This window comes from Piliocolobus tephrosceles, chromosome 21 (genome assembly GCF_002776525.5).
Source record: "Piliocolobus tephrosceles isolate RC106 chromosome 21, ASM277652v3, whole genome shotgun sequence".
In the NCBI taxonomy this organism is placed as follows: Eukaryota; Metazoa; Chordata; class Mammalia; order Primates; family Cercopithecidae; genus Piliocolobus; species Piliocolobus tephrosceles.
The window spans coordinates 30,127,003-30,148,575 of record NC_045454.1 but is presented as its reverse complement, the minus strand read 5'-3'; the positions used below and the strand labels follow the sequence as shown (position 1 = coordinate 30,148,575).

The window sequence follows — 21,573 nt, the reverse complement described above, 5'->3', positions numbered from 1 at the left end:
GGACACAGCTCTTGATCTGAGACATGTTTAACTGAAAAAAAGCCATTTTTTCCTTTCTCTGAAAATTCTTTTCAGATGCGATTCTCTGGACAAATTACACCTGCATCTTTAGAATATGCCTTTAAAAGTATCAATACCACATGTTTACCTGCTCCCATCATACCCACAGACAGAAGGACCAAGACTAACAGAAAAAGTCCACCCATTTCTGTCCTTCATATCAGAAGAGATTCAGGAACCATGAGCTGCTCCATGGAGATAAAAGTAAAAGTTTCTTTCCTTCTGTCCTCAGGTGCCCTCCCCTGCCATGGACACCAGCAATTTCTGCTACAGCAATGAAAATACGAGCCACACTTTCCTGTCACTACCAAACCAAACAGAACCAGCCCTTTGACCATTCTTTAGAGCAAAGGTGGAACTTAACTCTCATGAATGTATCTTGAACCCCTCATACTTGATTTTGGCCTCACGTTAGAGTCACATGAGGCACTTAATTAAAACAACATGGGTGGGAACAGTAGCTCACACCTGTAATTGCAGCCCTTTGGGAGGCCAAGGTGGGCAGATCACTCGAGGCCACGAGTTTGAGAACAACCTGGCCAACATGGCAAAACTCCATCTCTACTAAAAATACACAAATTAGCCAGGCATAATGGTATGCACCAGTAATCTCAGCTACTTGGAAGGCAGAGGCACGAGAATCGCTTAAACATGGCAGGCGAATGTTGCAGTGACCTGAGGTCGGACCACTGTACTCCAGCCTGAGCAAGAGTGAGACTCCATCTCAAAAACAAAAAACAAAGCATGATACCTCCGCCCAGAAGAATAAACAGACCCATGGATAGGGCACAAGTAGATATCTCTGCAAATTGGCCATGTAATCTTAATTAGAAACCTGGGCTGGGCATGGTGGCTCACACCTGTAATCCCAGCACTTTGGGAGGCCAAGGCTGGGGGGTGGGGAATCACTTGGGGTCAGAAGTTCTTGACCAGCCTGGCCAACATGGTGAAACCCCGTCTCTACCAAAAATACAAAAATTAGCCGGGCGTCGTGGTGCTTGCTTATAATTCCAGGTACTCAGGAAGCTGAGGCAGGAGAACTGCTTGAACGCAGGAGGTGGAGGTTGCAGTGAGCTGAAATCGCACCACTGCACTCCAGCCTGGGCACAGAGTGAGCCCCCGCTAAAAAAAAAAAAAAAAAAAAAAATCAAACCTGGGCTGGAAACCACTTAGCTGGGCATTGCCTTTAAAGCTTTAATGAGCTTAAAAAATACTTGGAAACTATGGCCCCACTCTCTGTGATGTAATTCTGCAGACTTAGCATTCATGAATTTTTTTGTTGTTTGGGTTTTGTGTGTGTGTGTGTGTGCACGCGCGTGTGTGTGTATGTGATGGAGTGTTGCTCTGTAGCACAGGATGGAGTGCCGTGACACGCTCTCGACTCATTGCAACCTCTGTTCCCTGGATTCAAGTGATTCTCCTGCCTCAGCCTTCTGAGTAGCTGGGATTACATAGGTGCCTGCCACCACAAGCGGCTAATTTTTTTGTGTATTTTTAGTAGAGGCAGAGTTTCAACCAGTCAGGATGGTCTCAAACTCCAGACCTCTACTGATTCGCCCAACTTGGCCTCCCAAAGTGCTGGGATTACAGGCATGAGCCACAGCAGTCAGCCATTAATGGGTATTTTAAACCCATTAATGTTCCCTATCAATGCTCCTCTGGGGCTCATGATTAGCATTAGAGAAAGCAGGCACAGCATGGAGTCCCTTACACTCAGCACTCTTGTCACAACACAAATATTTCTCAAATGAAGACTACCGATTTTCATATTCTTTGCTGGCTCTTTAAAGTTTACAGAATAAACAGAAAGCAGCAACGTCTAAATAAGTCTGCATTTGGAAACCATGAGGGACACATGTACTAATGAGGCAGGAGAATAGGGTCTAGAGGCAGGGAACCTAAGACCATTTCACACCGAATTCCTAGACCTAAATGGAAAGGAAAACTAACTTTCCATGCCTAAGTAACAAAAAGATCACAGGATTGCCTTTGCAAATCCCCACCTTTTCTGTGAGGCAGATAGGAAATTGGCTGATCACAGCCAATCAGACTGATTGTGGGCTGAGTCTCTATTTGAATAAAAGTGACACTTTGTAACTTCACCTTAGCCTCTGATTGGTTGTTTTTGCAACCAATCAGATATTTGCAGAGGACTGTGACCTTTGTAACTTCGCTTCAGCCTCTGATTGGTTGCTTTCTGCAACTAATCAGAGCAATTGTGGGCCACCACTTCATTTACATGAGGTGAGCACCAAGTGGCCAATGGGAAACCTCTAGGGGATATTTGAACCCAAGAAAATTCTGTGTCTGGGACCTTAAGCCATTGTTCGGGCCCACTTTCACACTGCAGAGTATAATTTCATTTTCAATAAACCCGTTTTGTTCCTTTGTTGCTTCATTCTTTTCTTGCTTTGCTGTTTCATCCAATTCTTTGTTCAAAAGGCCAAGAACCTGGGTAACTCGCAGTCAAGACCTTCTACTGGTAACTTATTTTGGTGAGCCAGGCAGGAGAGGAGGTAGGCCCAAACTATGGGACTTAATTTTTTCCTTTCTCCTTTTACATACAGGGAAGTCTTTTTCTTTCTCTCTTTCTCTCTCTCTCTCTTTTCCTTTCCTACTCAGGACCCTTGGTGGACAGTGCCTAAGCATGAAGACAACTGCAAGTTTCTGGCCAGGGCCACTTTTTGATGAAACCAAAGGTTTCCATGTGGAAGTGCCTGACTGCCACCTCTCAGTCTGGGTGAGGGACCTGAGACCTTTTTTTTTTTTTCCTTTTTCTGAATCCTATTGTTTTTGTCTGTTTTCTGAGATCTTTTCCTTTTCTCCTTTTTCAGTCTTTCAGCAGCCATTTTCTAGTAGCTGTTGGTCATTGAGTGGAACTAGCCAGAGAAGCCACTCTCCGATGTTCTCGGAAGGCCAAGGGGCAAACAGGCTGGCTGTCCTGTCAAGAAAGGGGAAAGACTTTCTATCCTTTGTGGTTATAGTCCCTGATCCCTACATGTGATACAGTTGGCAGTAGCAGTTTGCCCAGGGTGAACTCACACGTTTGAGGTGACTGAAACCTTCTTTTCTTATGCTAAATTCTTCCCTTTCCCTACTCAACTAGCTATGGACAGAAAACCCACCTAGCTATGCAAAAAGGTTATATAAGTCAGAGGGTCCAAGCATGTTGCAGGTGGTCTGTGAGGTGCGTGATGTAGGGGGGATATCATGAAAGAAAATGTATTATTGCCTAAGTTGAGAGAGAGAAAGAGTTGCTTTAAATGGGATAGATAAACCTTAAAAAAAGCTCATAGTAGGCCGGGTGCAGTGGCTCATGCCTGTAATCCCAGCACTTTGGGATGCCAAAGCGGGCGGATCATGAGGTCAGGAGTTTGACACCTGCCTGACCAACTAAAAATACAAAAAAATTAGCCTTGCATTGTGGCACGCACCTGTAATACCAGCTACTCAGGAGGCTGAGGCAGGAGAATCGCTTGAACTCAGGAGGCAGAGGTTGCAGTGAGCCAGGATCACGCCACTGCACTCCAGCCTGGGCAACAGAGCGAGACTGTCTCAAAAAAAATTAAAAAAAAAAAAACTCATAGTAGGTCATCAGTGGTGGAGGGAACCATTCTATAGTGGTGCTGGCACCTATCTCAGGTCAGAGCCATCTGACAGACTAAGTCTGAGGCCTAAAGAGAGGATGCTCCCAGAGACCTCAGTCTGGGTCAAGAATTTTTCCAGGGAGATGCCCCAGGAAAAATTTGGGTCACTAATAAGCCCTCTAGTTTGCAAGGTCCTCTTCTTTTTTCTTTTTATGAGCAACTCTCAATCTATTTCACCTGATTCCACTGTGGGCAACTCTATTTCCAATTCTGATTCCCTGCTTGGCTATAACCTCCACCATTAGAATCAATTTGACCCTGACAATCTCAAGAGAAAATGTATATTTTTCTGCAATACTGTCTGGCCCTATTATGAGCTGCTCAGTTCAGAATAGTGGGCAGTCAATGGTAGCATTAATTATGACACTATCCTGCAATCAGGCCTATTTTGCAAGAAGCAGGGCAAATGGTCAGAAATCTATGTACAGCCTTTCATGACCCTATATCAAAACCTAATAATCTGTGAAACTACCAGAACCTACCCTGTAAAGGAAAGTTCTACGGCAGAAGTTGATATTATAGATAACCTTCTTTCACAGGGCCACCTGGTTCCCAGGGTGAGCAGCGACCATCCTTACATAGTCCCTTGCCAAATGCTTCTGAGGCTAAAACTCAGGAGCAAACACTGGTGATCCTACACGTTCCCCTCATACTCAAGGGGGAACACTGTATTGAACCCTCTCTCCAGCCCTGCTACCTCTTAGGGTAGCAGGAGCTGAGGGGCCAGTCCTAGTGAAAGTCCCCTTCTCTATAACTGATACACAACAATGTAAGGAGAAGCTAGAAAGCTATTCTGAGAATCTTGGTCTCTTTGAGACCAAATTTTGATCTCTCATGAAGGGATGTTCAATTTATTCTAGCAACCTGTTGCATCCCTTCAGAAAAAGAACACATCTTTGAGGCCACCCACAAGGAAGCAGATGGATTATTCACCTGAAACCCTCAGGGCAATCACTCAGGACCAGAAACAGTTCCCACTACTGATCCTCATTGAAACTGTAACACTACTGTGGGAAACAACCAGGTTAAATTTCTTGAGGCTCTCCTTGGAGGAATGAGAAAGGGAACAACTAAGGCAGAAAATTATGATAGAGTACAGAAGGTTACACAAAGCAAGAAGAAAAATCTAGCCATGTTTTACAGCAGGTTGGAGGAAGCCTTTAAAAAAATATACTAATCTAGTCCCTTCCTCTCCTGAAGGGAAAATATTAATGGCAAAGCATTTTATTAGCCAATCTGCCCCTGACATTAGACACAAGCTCCACAAGCTACAGATGGGGCCACAGACTAATCAAAACCAGATTCCTGACACTGTGTTTATGGTGTATAACACTTGTGATCTGAAGGAAGGAAAAAAGAAACAGAGTGAAGAAAAACGGCAAGCCAAAATTATGGCAGCCATCATTGGCGATATCCTGATGCCCAAAGAGCATCTAAGGAAAATCTGAAGGGTCATAAAGATAAAGCCAGCAGAGACTCTTGCTTCAAATGCAAGAAAAGTGGGCACTGGGCAAAGGGATGTACTAAGCCCCTGCCAGTCCCCTGCTGTCAATGCAAAGGTACCAGTCATTACCCCTGGAGAACTGACTGCCCCTGTGCCACTATGGGGTTGTGTCAGACAAACTCTAGCAGTGCAGAAGGAGGAATTAGATGAAGACTGAAGGGTCCTGGGGTCTTCCTCACTGCCCCTGTCTAGGAACATCGTAGCAACCATATCATGCCCAATTCAGCCATTTATCTAGTTGCTACTCTAGACTAAAAGTTCCTGGATGATAGGGACCATCACTGCTTTATCTATTTTTCTAATGGTCATATGAAATGGAAGCAATTAGTTTATCTGTTTGAGTCTCCAGACCTCTTCCTTGTTTTTCACCTAAGTATCAGGAAACTAGAGAAACTCTCATCTGAGTACCAACCAAAGATCTCTCTCGTATGGGGGGAGGAACAAACACAGGATGACTTATTTCTCTTGCATTGAGACAGAAGCAGAATTAACCACTCATGTCAGCCTTACACAATTCTGTTCTGGACATTTTCAAATTTCTCAAAGATGCCTAGGTGATTGTGAGAGGGCACAGTGCCCCTGAGCTGGTGGCCCAATGATAAGCTAGGGAGGAGAGACTCAGGCTAAATGAAGAATGGAACTGTTCTGGTGGAGCTCCAGAACTTGAATTGCATGTCCTGATTAGTTTGCTCTTGCGTTTAAAAAAAAAAAAAAAGGACTAGAATACTCTACTCCAGTATCACATTTTATGGGTACATATAGTTTGGTCATGGCACTGGATACCTTGTAGTCTCAATCTCTTACTCTGAAGATGCTTGTTTACACTTACAGATTCTGCAACCAGATTCTATTTACACCTGGAGCCCCTCACATAACTGCAGAAAGTCACTGGACGAGATCTGAGAAGTTCAAAACACTGCACTCTCAGAAAGGGGTTTTACATTTCTATGCTGACATCTCATGACAGAGAAAATGTCTCCTGTATGTTTTCTGTACATTCTCAATCCAAAGCCTAACCTTGACTTGTGAATCCCAGAGAGAGGTTAGACCTTACGTGCAGATTCTACATCAGATAAACCTGGCTCTGCATTCTTGTGTGTCACAGAAAGTGGAGTACAATCAAAGAAGAGGTCCACTCATAGAGGCTGCTCTAGCTCATTCTAAATGATATTTCTACCTAAAAGAAAAAAGCTGAGGCAACATAAATAGACAGTTTTGGGGGTACCAAGCTTGAGATTTATAACATGAAAGGAAAGATTCAAGTTGCCTGGAATCTACACTTTGTTTACCACCAGTTACAAGGGTATTTGTAAAGGTAAAAAGAGGACAGAGGATGGTCCCTCTTTGGGCTAGTACAAACTTGTTTGTCAAATTCTTATTTACAGGAATAACATTAATTATTGACTGGATGTACATCGCTAAGGTTTAGAGTGCCCAGTGTGGCATTATTAATTTAATTCACAACTACTGGTGGCAATAGCAAACAGTTTCAAGGGATGAATACATATAGTTGAAAGTGGGGAGAAAGACATAATTGTGCTCTCATTTTAATGTCTCTTCAAGTTTGACAACTAAAAGGATCTGCATTTCTCAGATATAGGTTTTTTTAATTTCCAAAATTTCAAGACCTAGATTCAGAATTTGGAGCTGCAGATTTAGGTTCTGGGTGGACAGAGTATCAGCAGGTGTTACCTGCTGCCCTGTGAAGTTTGTAGAAATCTGGCCTAGCCCCCCTAGAAGTCACCGTAGAGGACTATAGACACAAAATAGGAGAGACAATTCTGCCTGCATATTTAGGTGACAGCATGCACTCTGCAGCAAATTTGGGAGTTGACTGGAAGCCTGAGAGTTACTCTAGAGTAGATCTTGGTTAGCACCTTGTATGTTTCTATCATATCTGGTAATTCTAGACAGTGTTTGGGAAATACCATTAAAAGAAAATTTTTCTGGTGGGGGGCAAGGGGAGGGAGAGCATGAGGACATATATCTAATGCATTCGGGGCTTAAAATTAGATGACAGGTTGATAAGTGTAGCAAACCACCATGGCACATGCATACCTGTGTAACAAACCTGCACACACGTTCTGCACATGTATCGCAGAACTTAAGTATAATAAAAAATAATAATCAAAGAAAAAATTTTCTCCAGCCCCAGAGAAACTCGACAATGATAGAACATTAAGAAAACTGTTGGCCGGGCACAGTGGCTCACATCTGTAATCCCAGTACTTTGAGAGGTTGAGGTGGGTGGATCACCTGAGGTCAGGAGTTTGAAACCAGCCTGGCCAACATGGTGAAACCCTGTCTCTACTAAAAATACAAAAATTAGCTGGGCATGTGGCGGGCACCTGTAATTCCACCTACTCAGGAGGCTGAGGCAGAAGAATTGCTTGAACCCAGGAGGTGGAGGTTGCAGTGAGCCGAGATCAAGCCATTGCACTCCAGCCTGGGCGACAAGAGCAAAACTCTATCTCAAAAAAATAAATAAATAAAAACAAAAATAAAATCCTGAGTCACAAAGAATGCCAAAAGGTTTATTTAGCTGTTAATATGATATACATATATTTTTAAAAAGCAGGGAAAAATATCTACATATAACCTAAATGCTTGAAGAAGAGAGAGACGGTCAGGCCACGGTGGCTCACGCCTGTAATCCCAGCACTTTGGCAGGCTGAGGTGGGCGGATCACCTGACGTCCAGAGTTCAAGACCAGCCTGGCCAACATGGGGAAACGGCATCTCTACTAAAAGCACAAAAATCAGCCAGGCATGGTGGCGGGCATCTGTAATCCCAGCTACTCGGGGGGCTGAGGCAGGAGAATCACTTGAACCCAGGAGGCCAAGGTTGCAGTGAACTGAGATCATGCCACTGCACTCCAGCCTGGTTGACAAAACACGATTCCATCTCAAAAAAAAAAAAAAAAAAAAAAAAAAAAAGGAGAGAGATGAGCAAAACATTCTTTCCTATTTTCAGGTATAAAAATAGAGCCTTTTGGCTGGGTGCAGTGGCTCATACCTGTAATCCCACAACTTTGGGAGGCCAAGGTGGGTGAATCACTTGAGGTCAGAAGCTCAAGACCAGCCTGGCCAATATGGGGAAACCCCGTCTCTACTAAAAATAAAAAAATTATTAGCTGGGCATGGTGGCACTTGCCTGTAATCCCAGCTACCTGGGAGGCTAAGGCACAAGAATCACTTGAACCCAGGAGGCAGAGGTTGCAGTGAGCCAAGATCATGCCAGTGCACTCCAGCCTGGGTGACAGAGCGAGACTCCATCTCAAAAAACAAAAAAAAGAAAAGAGAGCCTTTTATTTCTAACTTATATTTTCTCTTACAACAGCCAGGTCTCTGGATATGTTGAACTCTTGGACATCTTAATTTTAGTAGATACTGGATTCAGGTATCTAAGGAGTAGCACTCGACACACTGTATTCACATGAAAGAATGTTTATGGGGAAAAAAGCAGAAGAGAAAAAGATGCTATAAAAAATCCATGGGTCCACTTAAATAAAGCAACTTCTTAGAGACCTATGAAGACAGTTGGATTCTTACACAAAAATAGTGGGAGACTACAACACGCCACAGACACTAGTAAACAAATTACTGAAGCAGAAAAATTAACAGCGATATTAGGACCTAAACTCAACACTTGACCAAATAGTAGTAAACATCTACAGAACTCTCCATCTAAAAACCACATAATATACAATGTTTTCACCACCACAGGGCACATACTCTAAAATTGACCACAAAATCAGAAATAAAACAATCCTCAGCAAATTCAAAAATTTCAAAATGGTATCAGCAACATACTCAGACCACAGCTTGATAAAAATATAATTCAATACAAAGAAAACCACTTGAAACAAGACAACTACAGGCAAATTAACCTGAACATGAATGACTTTTGGGTAAATAATACAATTAAGGCAAAAATCAAATGCTTTAAAATAAATGAGAACAAAGACACAACATACTAGAATCACTGCAACACAACTAAGGCAGTATTAAGAGGAAATTTTATAGCATTAAATGCTCACATCAAAAAGCTGGAAATATCTCAATTTAATAACCTGACATCCTAAATAAAAGAATGAGAGAAGTGAGAGCAACCCCTAAGCCAGCACAAAACAACAAATAACTAAAATCATATCTGAAGTGTATTTAGATGATGTAAAAAACTACAAAAAAGATTTAAAAATTAGAAGTAAATGTTTTGGAAAAACTCAGTAAGATAAACCACTAGCTAGATTAATGAAGATAAAAGAGAAGATCAAAAAAAAAAAAAAAAAGCACACAATGTGTAATGACAAATGGGCATTACCACTGACCCAACAAAAATACAAACGAGGATGGAAGTCTACAATTAGCACCTCTATGCACAGTAACTAAAAATCTAGACAAAATGAATAAATTCCTGGACAAATACCTCCTCCCTAGACTGAACAAAAAAGAAATTGAACCCCTGAATAAACCAATAAAAAGCTCCAAAATCAAATTAATAATAAGTAGCCTACCAACCAAAAAAAGCCCAGGACCAGATGGACTTACAGCTGAATTCTACCAGATGTGCAAATAAGAGCTGGTATTATTTTTACTAAAACTATTCCAAATAATTGAGAAACGACTTCTCCCCAAGTTATTATATAAGAACAGCATCATTCTGATACCAAAACCTGGCAGAGACAAAACAAACAAACCAAAAACTTCAGGCCAATATTTTTAAAATATTAACAAAAAATCATCAACAAAATACTGAAAAACCAAATCCAGCAGCACATCAAAAAGTTAATCCACTATAATCAAGTAGGATTTATCCCTGGGACACAAGGTTGGTTCAACATATACAAATCAATAAATGTCATTCATTACATAAACAGAACTAAAGACAAAAACCACAAAATTAACTCAATAGATGCAGAAAAAACTTTCCGTAAAATTTAACATCCTTCATGTTATAACCCTCAACAAACTAGGCATTTAAGGCACATACTTCCAAAGAGTTATCTATGACAAATTCACAGCCAATATACTGAATAGACAGAAGTTGCAAACATTTTTTTTCTTGAAAACTGGCACAAGACAAGGGTGCCTTCTCTCACCACTCCTATTCAACATGGAATTTTGAAGTCCTGGCTGAGCAAGCAGGCAAGACGAACAATAAAAGTACCCAAAAAGAAAGAGAGGAACTCAAAACTATCCCCATTTGCAGATGACATGACTTTACATCTAAAAAAAACCTATAGTCTCAGCAGAAAAGTTTTGTAAGCTGACAACTTCAGCAAAGTTTCAGATTACAAAATAAACATACAGAAATTAGTAGCATCTCTGTACATCAACAACATCCAAACCAAAGGCCAAATTAATAATACAATCTCAGCCGGGCACGGTGGCTCACGCCTGCAATCCCAGCACTTTGGGAGCGGAGAGGGGCGGATCACCTGAGATCGGGAGTACAAGACAAGCCTGGCCAACATGGGGAAACCTTGTCTCTACTAAAAATACAAAAATTAGCCAGGTGTGGTGGTACATGCCTGTAATTCCAGCTACTCAGGAGGCTGAGGCAGGAGAATTGCTTGAACCCAGGAGGCAGAGGTTGCAGTGAGCCAGAATCATACCACTGCACTCCAGCCTGGGCAACAGAGTGAGACTCTGTCTTAAAAAAAAAAAAAAAACCATTTACAGTTGCCACAAAAAAGAATAAAATATCTAGAAATACAGCTAACAAGGGAGATGAAAGATCTCTAGGACAAGAATTACAAAACACTTTTTTTTTTTTTTTTTTTTTTTTTGAGACGGAGTCTCGCTCTGTCACCCAGGCTGGAGTGCAGTGGCTGGATCTCAGCTCACTGCAAGCTCGCCGCCTGGGTTTACGCCATTCTCCTGCCTCAGCCTCCCGAGTAGCTGGGACTACAGGCGCCCGCCACCTCGCCCAGCTAGTTTTTTTGTATTTTTTAGTAGAGACGAGGTTTCACCGTATTAGCCAGGATGGTCTCGATCTCCTGACCTCGTGATCTGCCCGTCTCGGCCTCCCAAAGTGCTGGGATTACAGGCTTGAGCCACCGTGCCCGGCCGAATTACAAAACACTTCTTAAAGAAGTCAGAGATGGCCGGACGCAGTGGCTCACGCCTGTAATCCCAGCATTTTGGGAGGTCGAGGTGGTCGGATCACCTGAGGTCGGGAGTTCAAGACCAGCCTGACCAACATGGAGAAACCCCATCTCTGTCTAAAAATACAAAATTAGCCCAGGGTGGTGGTGCATGCCTGTAATCCCAGCTACTCGTGAGTCTGAGGCAGCAGAATCCCTTGAACCCCGGAGGCAGAGGTTGCGGTGAGCCAAGATCGTGCCATTGCACTCCAGCCTGGGCAACAAGAGCAAAACTGTCTTGGGGGAAAAAAAAAAGTCAGAGATGATGCAAACAAATGGAAAATCATTTTGTGCTCATTGATAGAAAAGGTCGGTATTAATATGGTCATACTGCCAAAAGAAATTTACAGATGTTATTTCCATGAAACTATCAAAAATATTCTTAACAGAACTAAATAAATAAATACATACATACATACATACGTACATACATATGGAACCAAAAAAAGAGCTGCAATAGTCAAGGCACTTTTCTAAGCAAAACGAACAAAGCTGGAGGCACTATATTACTCAACTTTAAACCACACTACAAAGCTACAGTAACCAAAGCAGCATGGTACTGGAACAAAAACAGACTCAGACAAATGCAACAGAATAGAGACCCAAAAAATAATGCCATGCACTTACAACCGTCTGATCTTCAACAAAGCTGACAAAGAGAAATACGGGAATGATTTCCTATTTAATTTTAAATATTATTTAAAATTTTATATTTAAATTTAAATATTTAAATAATCCTACTAAAAATATTGCCACACACTTACAACCATATGATCTTCAACAAAACTGACAAAGAGAAATATGGGAATAATTTTCTATTTAATAAATGGTGCAGTAATAACTAGTTAGCACTATATACAAGGCTAGCCCTGGACCCCTTCCTTACAACATATACAAAAATTAACAAGATGAATTAAAGATTTAAGCGTAAAACTTAGAATTAATTATAAAAAACTCTGGAAGATAACCTAGGAAATATCATTCCAGACATAGGAACCAGAAAATTTTATAATGAAGATACCAAAAGCAATTGCAACAAATTGACAAATGGGATCTAACTGAACTAAAGAGTTTCTTCATAGAAAACTATTAACAGAGTAAAGACAACCTACAGAATAAGAGAAAATATTCGCAAACTATGCTTTTGACAAAGGTCTAATATCCAGAATCCATAATGAACTTAAATAAGTTTACAAGAAAAAAACAAACAACCTCATTAAAAAGTAGGTGGCCAGGCACGGCCACCTACTTGCTCACACGTGTAATCCCAGCACTTTGGGATGCCGAGGAAGGTAGATCATCTGAGATCAGGAGTTTGAAACCAGTATGGCCAACATGGTGAAATCTTGTCTCTACTAAAAATACTAACTTAGCCAGGCGTAGTGGCAGGTGCCTGTAACCCCAGCTACTCAGGAGGCAGGAGAATCACTTGAACCAGGGAGGCGGAGGTTGTGGTAAGCCAAGATTGTGTCACTGCACTCCAGCCTAGGCAACAACGGTGAGACTCCATCCCAAAAAAAAAAAAAAAAAAAAAAAAAATTAATAAAAACAAAATATGGCTGGATGCGGTGGCTCACGCCTGTAATCCCAGCACTTGAGGCGGGCAGATCACGAGGTCAAGAAATCGAGACCATCCTAGCCAACATGGTGAAACCCTGTCTTTACTAAAAATACAATTCGCTGGGTGTGGTAGTGGGTGCCAGTAATCCCAACTACTAGGGAGGCTGAGTCAGGAGACTCGCTTGAACCTAGGAGGCGGAGGTTGCAGTGAGCCAACATCTGCACCACTGCACTCTAGCCTGGGGACAAAGCCAGACTCCGTCTCAAAAACAAAAAAACAAAAACAAAAAAGGCACATAAACATCATGGAACACTGTGTGGCCATAAAGAGATACCAAGATCATTTCTTCTGCAGCAACATAGATGGAGATAGAGACCATTATCCTTAGAAAACTAATGCATGTTATTATTTATAAATAAGAGCTGGCTAGGAGCAGTGGCTCATGCCTATAATCCCAGCACTTTGGGAGGCCAAGGCAGCTGAACCACGAGGTCAGGAGTTTGAGACCAGCCTGGCCAACATGGTGAAACCCTATCTCTACTAAAAAATACAAAAATTAGCCAGGTATGGTGGTGGGTGTCTGTAATCCTAGCTACTCGGGAGGCTGAGACAGGAGAATCGCTTGAACCTGGGAGACGGAGGTTGCAGTTAGCTGAGATGGAGCCATTGCACTCCAGCCTGGGCAACAAGAACAAAACTCTGTCTCAGAAAAATAAATTTAAAAAAATAAGAGCTAAATAATAAGAACACATGGACACAAAGAGAGGAACAACAAAAACTGAGACTCAGTTGAGGGTGGAGAGTAGGAGGACAAAGAGAATCAGAAAAAAATACTTGTTTGGTGCCATGCTTAGCATCTCAGTGACAAAATAATCTGCACACCAAACCTTCATGACATAATTTTACCTATATAACAAATCTGCAGATGTACCCATGAACCAAAAATAAAAGTTAAAAGCAAAAAATCTATGGATGGAGGAGAGTGCAATGTAGGTGGAAGGACTGGTTTGTACTGCAGATAGTGGCTTAGGTGAGGCTACACTCTGACTTATTTTTGTGCCCATGAAGGCAGATGAGATTACGAACAGTTGGTCAAAACCCTAGGATGGTGGAGAAAACAGATTACTGCTGCAGATTCAGAGTCTGGGCATGGGGATATTCTAGGAGATGTAGTCATTTTTTGGGTTTTTGGCAAGAAGCACTGGGATCAAAAATGCTGTTGTGAATTTTCTGAGGGTGGTGCCTAGTTCTGGGAGGGGTTTGGGCACGTCAATGCCTAGGGGCTGTGTTTGTGAGTAGGTGGAAATCTTGTGGTGGCAGCTGTGGGAAAGTGGGGTTTGTTATCACAGCTCTTGTCCTCTAAGTTTTCAGTCCTCGCTCACCCTTGGAGGAGACCTGAAATCACAGGACTATGAGCAGTGTGACAGTTAGTGTAGAGGAGAGCAGAGCCTCCCATTCCCAGGCACCCAGATTTCCATTCCAGGCCAGGCCTCTGTGATATCTTTTTTCCGGCACCAAATCTGTAGAGTTTACTGAGCACCAATCAATTCTCCAACACTCACTGTCTAACATTTGAATTCTGACAATACCAGAGTCAGCACAGACCCTGATTCAGAGCACAGTCCACAACATTGTCACTGCAGATTCCAGTCACAAACTTCATGGGCTGATCTATGCTTCTGAGCCACTGTTTAATAACTGAGGACTCCCAGAACTTTCCTCAAGTTCAGTAATATAATAGAGCTATTCACACAACTCAGTAAAACACTGTAGTTATCTTTACCAGTTTATTATAAAAAATACAACTCAGAAAAAGTCAAATGGAAGAAATACATAGGACCAGGAAAAAAGGTGGGCAAAGATGAAGCACGTAGATAATCCTGATAAAGAACTATGATTAATAAAACTCTCCATCCTTTGTGTTCTCCAGAAACAGTTTTTAAAAAGAAACACCCTCTTATTATGACTTAGGTGGTGCTCTCTTTTCTCACCTGTCATATAGCCAGACATAGACTCTGCACATTTCCTTCCTTAAAAAATCAGCTACATTTGTCTTCAGTGGTCAAAATAAAATACTTCTTAATCAAATTTAAGTTTTTCTTTTCCCACAGTTCCTAAACTGAGCTACACTCAGTCTGAGCCAACATACAACCCCGTTATATGTTCATCCTAAGCACATGCTAACTTCAGGGTAAAACATTTTCTGATCTAAAACCTGATTTTTTCACCCTCTAGTCGCCATTCTTCTGCTATTTTCTTTCTAATCTTGTTTTCTCCCCTCGTGAAAAAAAGCGCTTGTCTGCCTGAACTTTGCAATAATACTTGGTACTTCCTCCTGTTGCAATACTCCTTTGGAATTAAATTTTTTTACATAAATCTAACTTTGTTTCATTTTATAAAATTTAGAAACTGCCTCAAAACAATAATAACTTTATCTTCAGTAAGACCTTCCCAGTCCTTTTTCATTTTAATCTTAACTGCACCTGCCTGTGCATCCCCAGCTTCCCAGGGCTCTCAAGCTTCTCTCAGGATAAAGCCTTCTTCCATGGCTGAAGTGAGCAGGCTGAGATATTTTCAGAAAAGGCTCCCCAGAAAGAACTAACTGGGCCTTTAATAACCTCCTTTTGCAGGCTCAATATTAGCTTTAGATGGGTTCAAGCTTTAATTTTCATATCTGAGTTATTCACTTGGTGTCTGAAACTAAGTGTTTGAAAAATCCAGCAAAATTACTGAAACAGTGTTGGCATATAAAAAGAAAATTTCAAGGTGCTTCCATTTCATACCTCTATAAGAAAACCAAAAGTGTCTATACCTTTCAAACAATAAAAGTATTATTTTATTATTTATTTTAAAAGTCATGTAGTAGGCCGGGCACGGTGGCTCACACTTGTAATCCCAGCACTTTGGGAGGCCAAGGCCAGCGGGTCACCTGAAGTCAGGAGTTCGAGACTAGCCTGGCCAACATGGTGAAACCCCATCTCTACTACAAATACAAAAATTAGCCAGGCATGGTGATGCGCACCTGTAATCCCAGCTACTCGGGAGGCTGAGGCAGAAGAATCACTTGAATCTGGGAGACGGAAGGTTGCAGTGAGCTGAGATCACGGCACTGCACTCCAGCCTGGGTGACAGAGCGAGACTCCGTCTCAGAAAAAAAGAAAGTTATGTAGTAAACAATTCGTCATATGAGAACACTTCTAGGAGGTACCAAATTTCATCTCATAACACTTAGCATTAAATTCAGAAATCAAGATCATAGGATACAGAACTGATATTCACTGTCACAAATTTATGGTGCAAAAAGAGGAACTATGTTTTCATGAATCTATGTAACTCACCAATTATCTACTACATTTTCTTGTGGAAATATATTTAATTTTTACAGCCAAAAAGGAAGAGGGATTGTCTCACTCTGTCACCCAGGCTGCAGTGCAGTGGTGCGATCTCAGCTCCCTGCAACCTCCACCTCCCAGGTTCAAGTGATTCTCCTGCCTCAGCCATGTAGCTGGGACTACAGGCGTGCACCACCAAGCCTGGCTAATTTTTGTATTTTTAGTAGAGATGAGGTTTCACCATATTGGCCAGGCTGGTCCCGAACTCATGACCTCATGATCCGCCTTTCAAAATGCTGGGATAACAGGTGTAAGCCACCACACCCGGCCCTTATTCTTTTCCTTAGTAGGATTCTAACAGGTAAACCTTGGAATTCTGTTTGAAATCACCCAGCCATAAACACAACCAACAAATTTTCTAAACTCACTATGGGAAAGAAAAAGGTAAATAAAAACTTTTAACAAATAGAATATAAAATTAGATTTTTTTTTCTTGAAACCCAACTCTTATATGCTCTTTGCACATATTTTCTTACCTTTGAAATGCTACTAATAAAATGCAATTTACATTTAAAAAAAACTAAAGTCACCGGCTGCACGTGGTGGGTCACGCCTATAATCCCAGCACTTTGGGAGGCAGAGGCAGGCGGATCACAAGGTCAGGAGATCCGTCAGGAGATCGAGACCATCCTGGCTAACACAGTGAAACCCCGTCTCTACTAAAAATACAAAAAAATCAGCCGGGAGTGGTGGCAGGCACCTGTAGTCCCAGCTACTGGGGAGTCTGAGGCAGGAGAATGGCATGAACCCGGGCGGCAGAGCTTGCAGTGAGCTGAGATCATACCACTGCACTCCAGCCTGGGCGACAAAGCGAGACTCCATCTCAAAAAAAAAAGTAAAAATAAGTGTACAAATCTTTTCAAGGTGACAAACGTAGGGAGTGGCAATGCTGATTAGAAAACAGATGTGTCATCCCCGCACTGTGGCTCATGCCTGTGATCCCAGCATCTTGGGAGGCCGAGATGGGTGGATCACCTGAGGTGGGGAGTTCGAGGCAAGCCTGGCCAACATGGGAAAACTCTGTTTATACTAAAAACACAAAATTAGCTGGGCATGGTGGTCCATGACTGTAATCCCAGCTACCTGGGAGGCAGAGGTTGCACTGACCCAAGATGGTGCCACTGAACTCCAGCCTAGGCAACAAGAGCAAAACCCCATCTCAAAAAAAAAAAAGAAAACAGATGTGCCTAATTCATGTGTCAAGTCAGGTCACCAATCATTTGATTCTCCCACCCCATCCTGCTCACTTAAGTGCTCAGTGACCACCCTCTCACTGCACTATGCCTCAGTGACTGCCCCAAGTGCATTTTACTTTGCAAGTTTTTGCATCGTTTCACTGAGGTCACTTTTTTTTATCTTTTGAAATGCTATTTTTTCTTTCACAAATCTTAGACAATCCAGGGGACAGAAATTATCTCTGTGTTTCTCCCTCAATACCAGTATCTGACTGGCTGTCATGAGCAATGTGACTCCAAGAAATGGAAGCTGGGTTGAGTAAAGGCAATCTTAATGTCTCAAGGGTTATTTTTTCTTTTTTGAGATGGAGTTTCGCTCTTGGTGCCCATGCTTGAGTCCAATGGCGCGATCTCGGCTCACTGCAACCTCCACCTCCCAGGTACAAGCGATTCTCCTGGCTCAGCCTCCCAAGTAGCTCGGATTACAGGCATGCACCACCAGGCACAGTTAATTTTTTGTATTTAATAGAGACGGGGTTTCACCATGTTAGTCAGGCTGGTCGTGAACTCCTGACCTCAGGTGATCCACTGCCTCAGACTCCCAAAGTGCTGGAATTACAGGCATGCATCACCATGCAGGCAAGGGTTAGTTTTTCAAAGGAAGAGCGCAGGGGAGAGCCCTATCAGTCCAAAGGCATCCACCTGTTCCAATGAGAGGCTACACTCCATACCTCAGGCTGTTTTATGAAAGAAAACAACCCAGCAGATTATATTCACTAGACACTCAAGCAGATATAGCCATGGTAGGTATATTGGTTTATTCACAGAAACTACTGAAGCCCAGGACTAGAAAAAACTGAAGGTGGCTGAGGCCACATCACCCATAACATTTCCAAAGGGAAATCTTGACCCAAAAATATTCTGATACTATCTCTGTGCCTAGAGAAGATTTTAAAAAATGAGGCGAAAAGATTTTTTACAATACAGTGTCAGGGGATTGTTCTTCTTTTTCTTCTCATAAAAAATATTTTCAAACAGAAAACGATTTTTTTAGTGCCAATGTCAAAGAATGGTTAGTTAAAATACAGTATCTAAAGTGTAAAATAAAAGGCAAATAGTTGATAATGTGAATTAGAAAGGGGAAGCTGGCATTTGAGAATGTGAGAAGAAACTGGAAATTTAGTATTTTACTACAAGTCATAGTTAGTCTGGAGGAATGGGATGTGACATCCAGCTTTAGAGAACTGAGGAAAAACGCAGGGGAAAATCACTGTGCAGTGTTAAAATAACTAAGTAGCAGGTAATGAGACTGAGGTTACTCTAGTCTTTGGGTTCCTACTTTTTAAAAACTCTAACTCAAATGCTTTATTTTGTAAATTACTGGACTGACGGAAACAAAATTTAGGCTTAACCAATCATAAACTGCCAATTAACCTCTGATTACATAACCAGGAAATGTCCACCTTAATCGTACACATCAAGTAACTATGAACTGTACCTAACCAATTATTTAATTTGGTTTTCTTCATCATGTACCTTTAAAAGTCTTTCCTTCAAGTTGCTCTCCTAAGTCACAAGCTACAAACCACAGCTGAGTGCTCCACAATTTTTGATTCAACCTTTGATTAAATTCTACAATATTTTTGTGGTGACCCTCATTATTTATTTATTTATTTTATTTATTTACTTATTTTTTGAGACGGAGTTTCATTCTTATTGCCCAGGCTGGAGTGCAATAGCGCCATCTCGGCTCACTGCAAACGCCACTTCCCGGGTTCAAGCGATTTTACTGCCTCAGCCTTCCGAGTATCTGGGATTACAGGCATGTGCCACCACGCCCAGCTAATTTTGGATTTTTAGTAGAAACGGGGTTTCACCATGTTGGTCAAGCTGGTCTTGAACTCCTGACCTCAGGTGATCCACCTGCCTCGGTCTCTCAAAGTGCTGGGATTACTGACGTGAGCCACCGCGCCCGGCCCTCCCATAAAATTTTAATAGGAGAAAATAGGAACTGGGAACCCCACGGACGAAAACTGTTTCCATTAATGAACCCACACCCTGAGTCAGGATTCTCCCGTGACGCCCGTCCCGTGATCCCTGCACAATCTGAGACAGATGCGGCGCTGCGGGTACAGAGCTGCCAGAGAGGGCTACAGGCCAGGACACAGTCACTACGCAGAGAACAGACGGGACGCCCCGGGGCCTGGCTGTCAGCGCGCCGCCATCTTATGGCTGCAGGGGACTGAGGCCGAGCTGGGGAAGAACTCTGGGTGCAGATTGTGGAGCTGACTGCCCGGAGGCCTGAGTCCCGCTATAGCCACTTCCCACCGGTTCCAACCAGCCCCTTCCCCCTCTGGGGGTGTCGCACCCGGAACTCTCACCATTTCTAGGCTTCCAGGGGGTCCTGGAGTCTTAGCCGTGGATCTCCCAGTTTCTGCAGGTCACAGGCCCACTGACGCTGGACCTCTAGGAGCAGAGGACACAGAGCAGTGAAGGTGAGACCCGGAGCTCCGGCGGCAGCGAGAGACAAAGGCGCCGCCAAATCCCGGAAGCCATCTTGTGTGCTCCAGCTGCGTGCCTGATTGGACGGTTCTCAGCCCGGCGTGCCTGATTGGACAACGTTTAAGGTCCTCACCCTTCAGGCCCTGAGTGACAGAAGATGTGATCAGACACTGGGCTGAATGCAGAGTGACAGCCTACGCTGCAGCCTTTTCAGCCAGGGCTTCCTCTTTTAGCTGAGCCAGGCCCATCCCAGAGGGTATTTGTATTTAACCTTGTGTATAAGGTCATATACACTTGTAAATGATATATGGCTACTCACAAATAAAAATAATATAATAATTATTATTTTAGAATTTCAGATTTTATGACCTTCCTGGCTTCTGGTCCTTTGAGTAGGCAGCCTGAGAATTTTAAAAAGAAGCAATCCTCAAATAAAATGTGAGCCACATGTGAATTTTAAATTTTCTAGTAGTCAAATTTTAAAAAGAAAAAAACAAATGGAATTGATTGTAACAATCTAATTAACCCAATATATCCAAAGTGTTATTTTAATATGGGAGCAATATGAAATTATTAATGAAACACACATATATATATACACACACACACACACCACACCACACACACATATATATGGAACTAAATCTTTGAAAATAACTGTATTTTACCTTTCTAACACATTGCAATTCAGACCAGCCACATTCCAGGCACCCAGTAGCCACACGTGGCCAATAACTGCCACATTAAAGTGCAGCTCTGATGTCAGGGGAGTGAAGAGCCACAGGTCGACCTGTGGTTACCTCTGGTTATTTTATTAACCACTGCTGCCCCCATGTTGCTCACCTTAATTCCAAACATCAGACAGTGAACAAAGAATGATGAAGCCACAAAACAAGAAAACTCTATCTTCAGATCTGTCCACAGTCTTAACCTCCAATGTTTAGATATGGAGAAAATAGATTAAAGGCAAACGTATTTTGCTATTTGGACTTGGCCCTAATGATCAGTCTGTGGTTATTGTTATGCACGTCCATGTGAAGAGACTACCAAACAGGCTTTGTGTGAGCAATAAAGCTTTTTAATCACCTGGATGCAGGCGGGCTGAGTCTGAAAAGAGAGTCAACGAAGGGAGATAAGGGTGGGGCCGTTTTATAGGATTTGGGTAGGTAAAGGAAAATTACAGTCAAAGCGGGGGTTGTTCTCTGGTGGGCAGGAGTGGGAGTCACAAGGTGCTCAGTAGGGGAGTTTTTTGAGCCAGGATGAGCCAGGAAAAGGAATTTCACAAGGTAATGTCATCGCTTAAGGCAAGGACCAGCCATTTTCACTTCTTTTGTGGTGGAATGTCATCAGTTGAGGTGGGGCAGGGCATTTTCACTTCAGGCCATCTGGGCGTATACATGCAAGTCACAGGGGATGCAGACATGCAAGTCACAGGTGTGTAAGTGCAAGTCACAGGGGATGCGATGGCTTGGCTTGAGCTCAGAGGCCTGACAGTTATCTGTTTTCTCCTGTCATATGGGGGACTGTGTGAATATAAGCACCAATCACACGCAGACATGTCTATATGTATTTTTGCATTATTCA

General features: G+C 42.4%; 1 protein-coding gene across 1 annotated transcript in view; it reads right to left on the bottom strand.

Moving 5' to 3' along the window:
- The window catches only part of LOC111529530 (zinc finger protein 675-like), a 41,094-nt gene extending 21,022 nt beyond the window's left edge, over nt 1-20,072 (bottom strand). The window contains 1 exon segment of the mRNA XM_023196432.2: nt 19,869-20,072. Within this exon segment, the coding sequence (XP_023052200.2) occupies nt 19,869-19,871 (3 nt within the window). The 5' untranslated portion in view covers nt 19,872-20,072.
- Between the last annotated feature and the right edge of the window lie 1,501 nt (nt 20,073-21,573).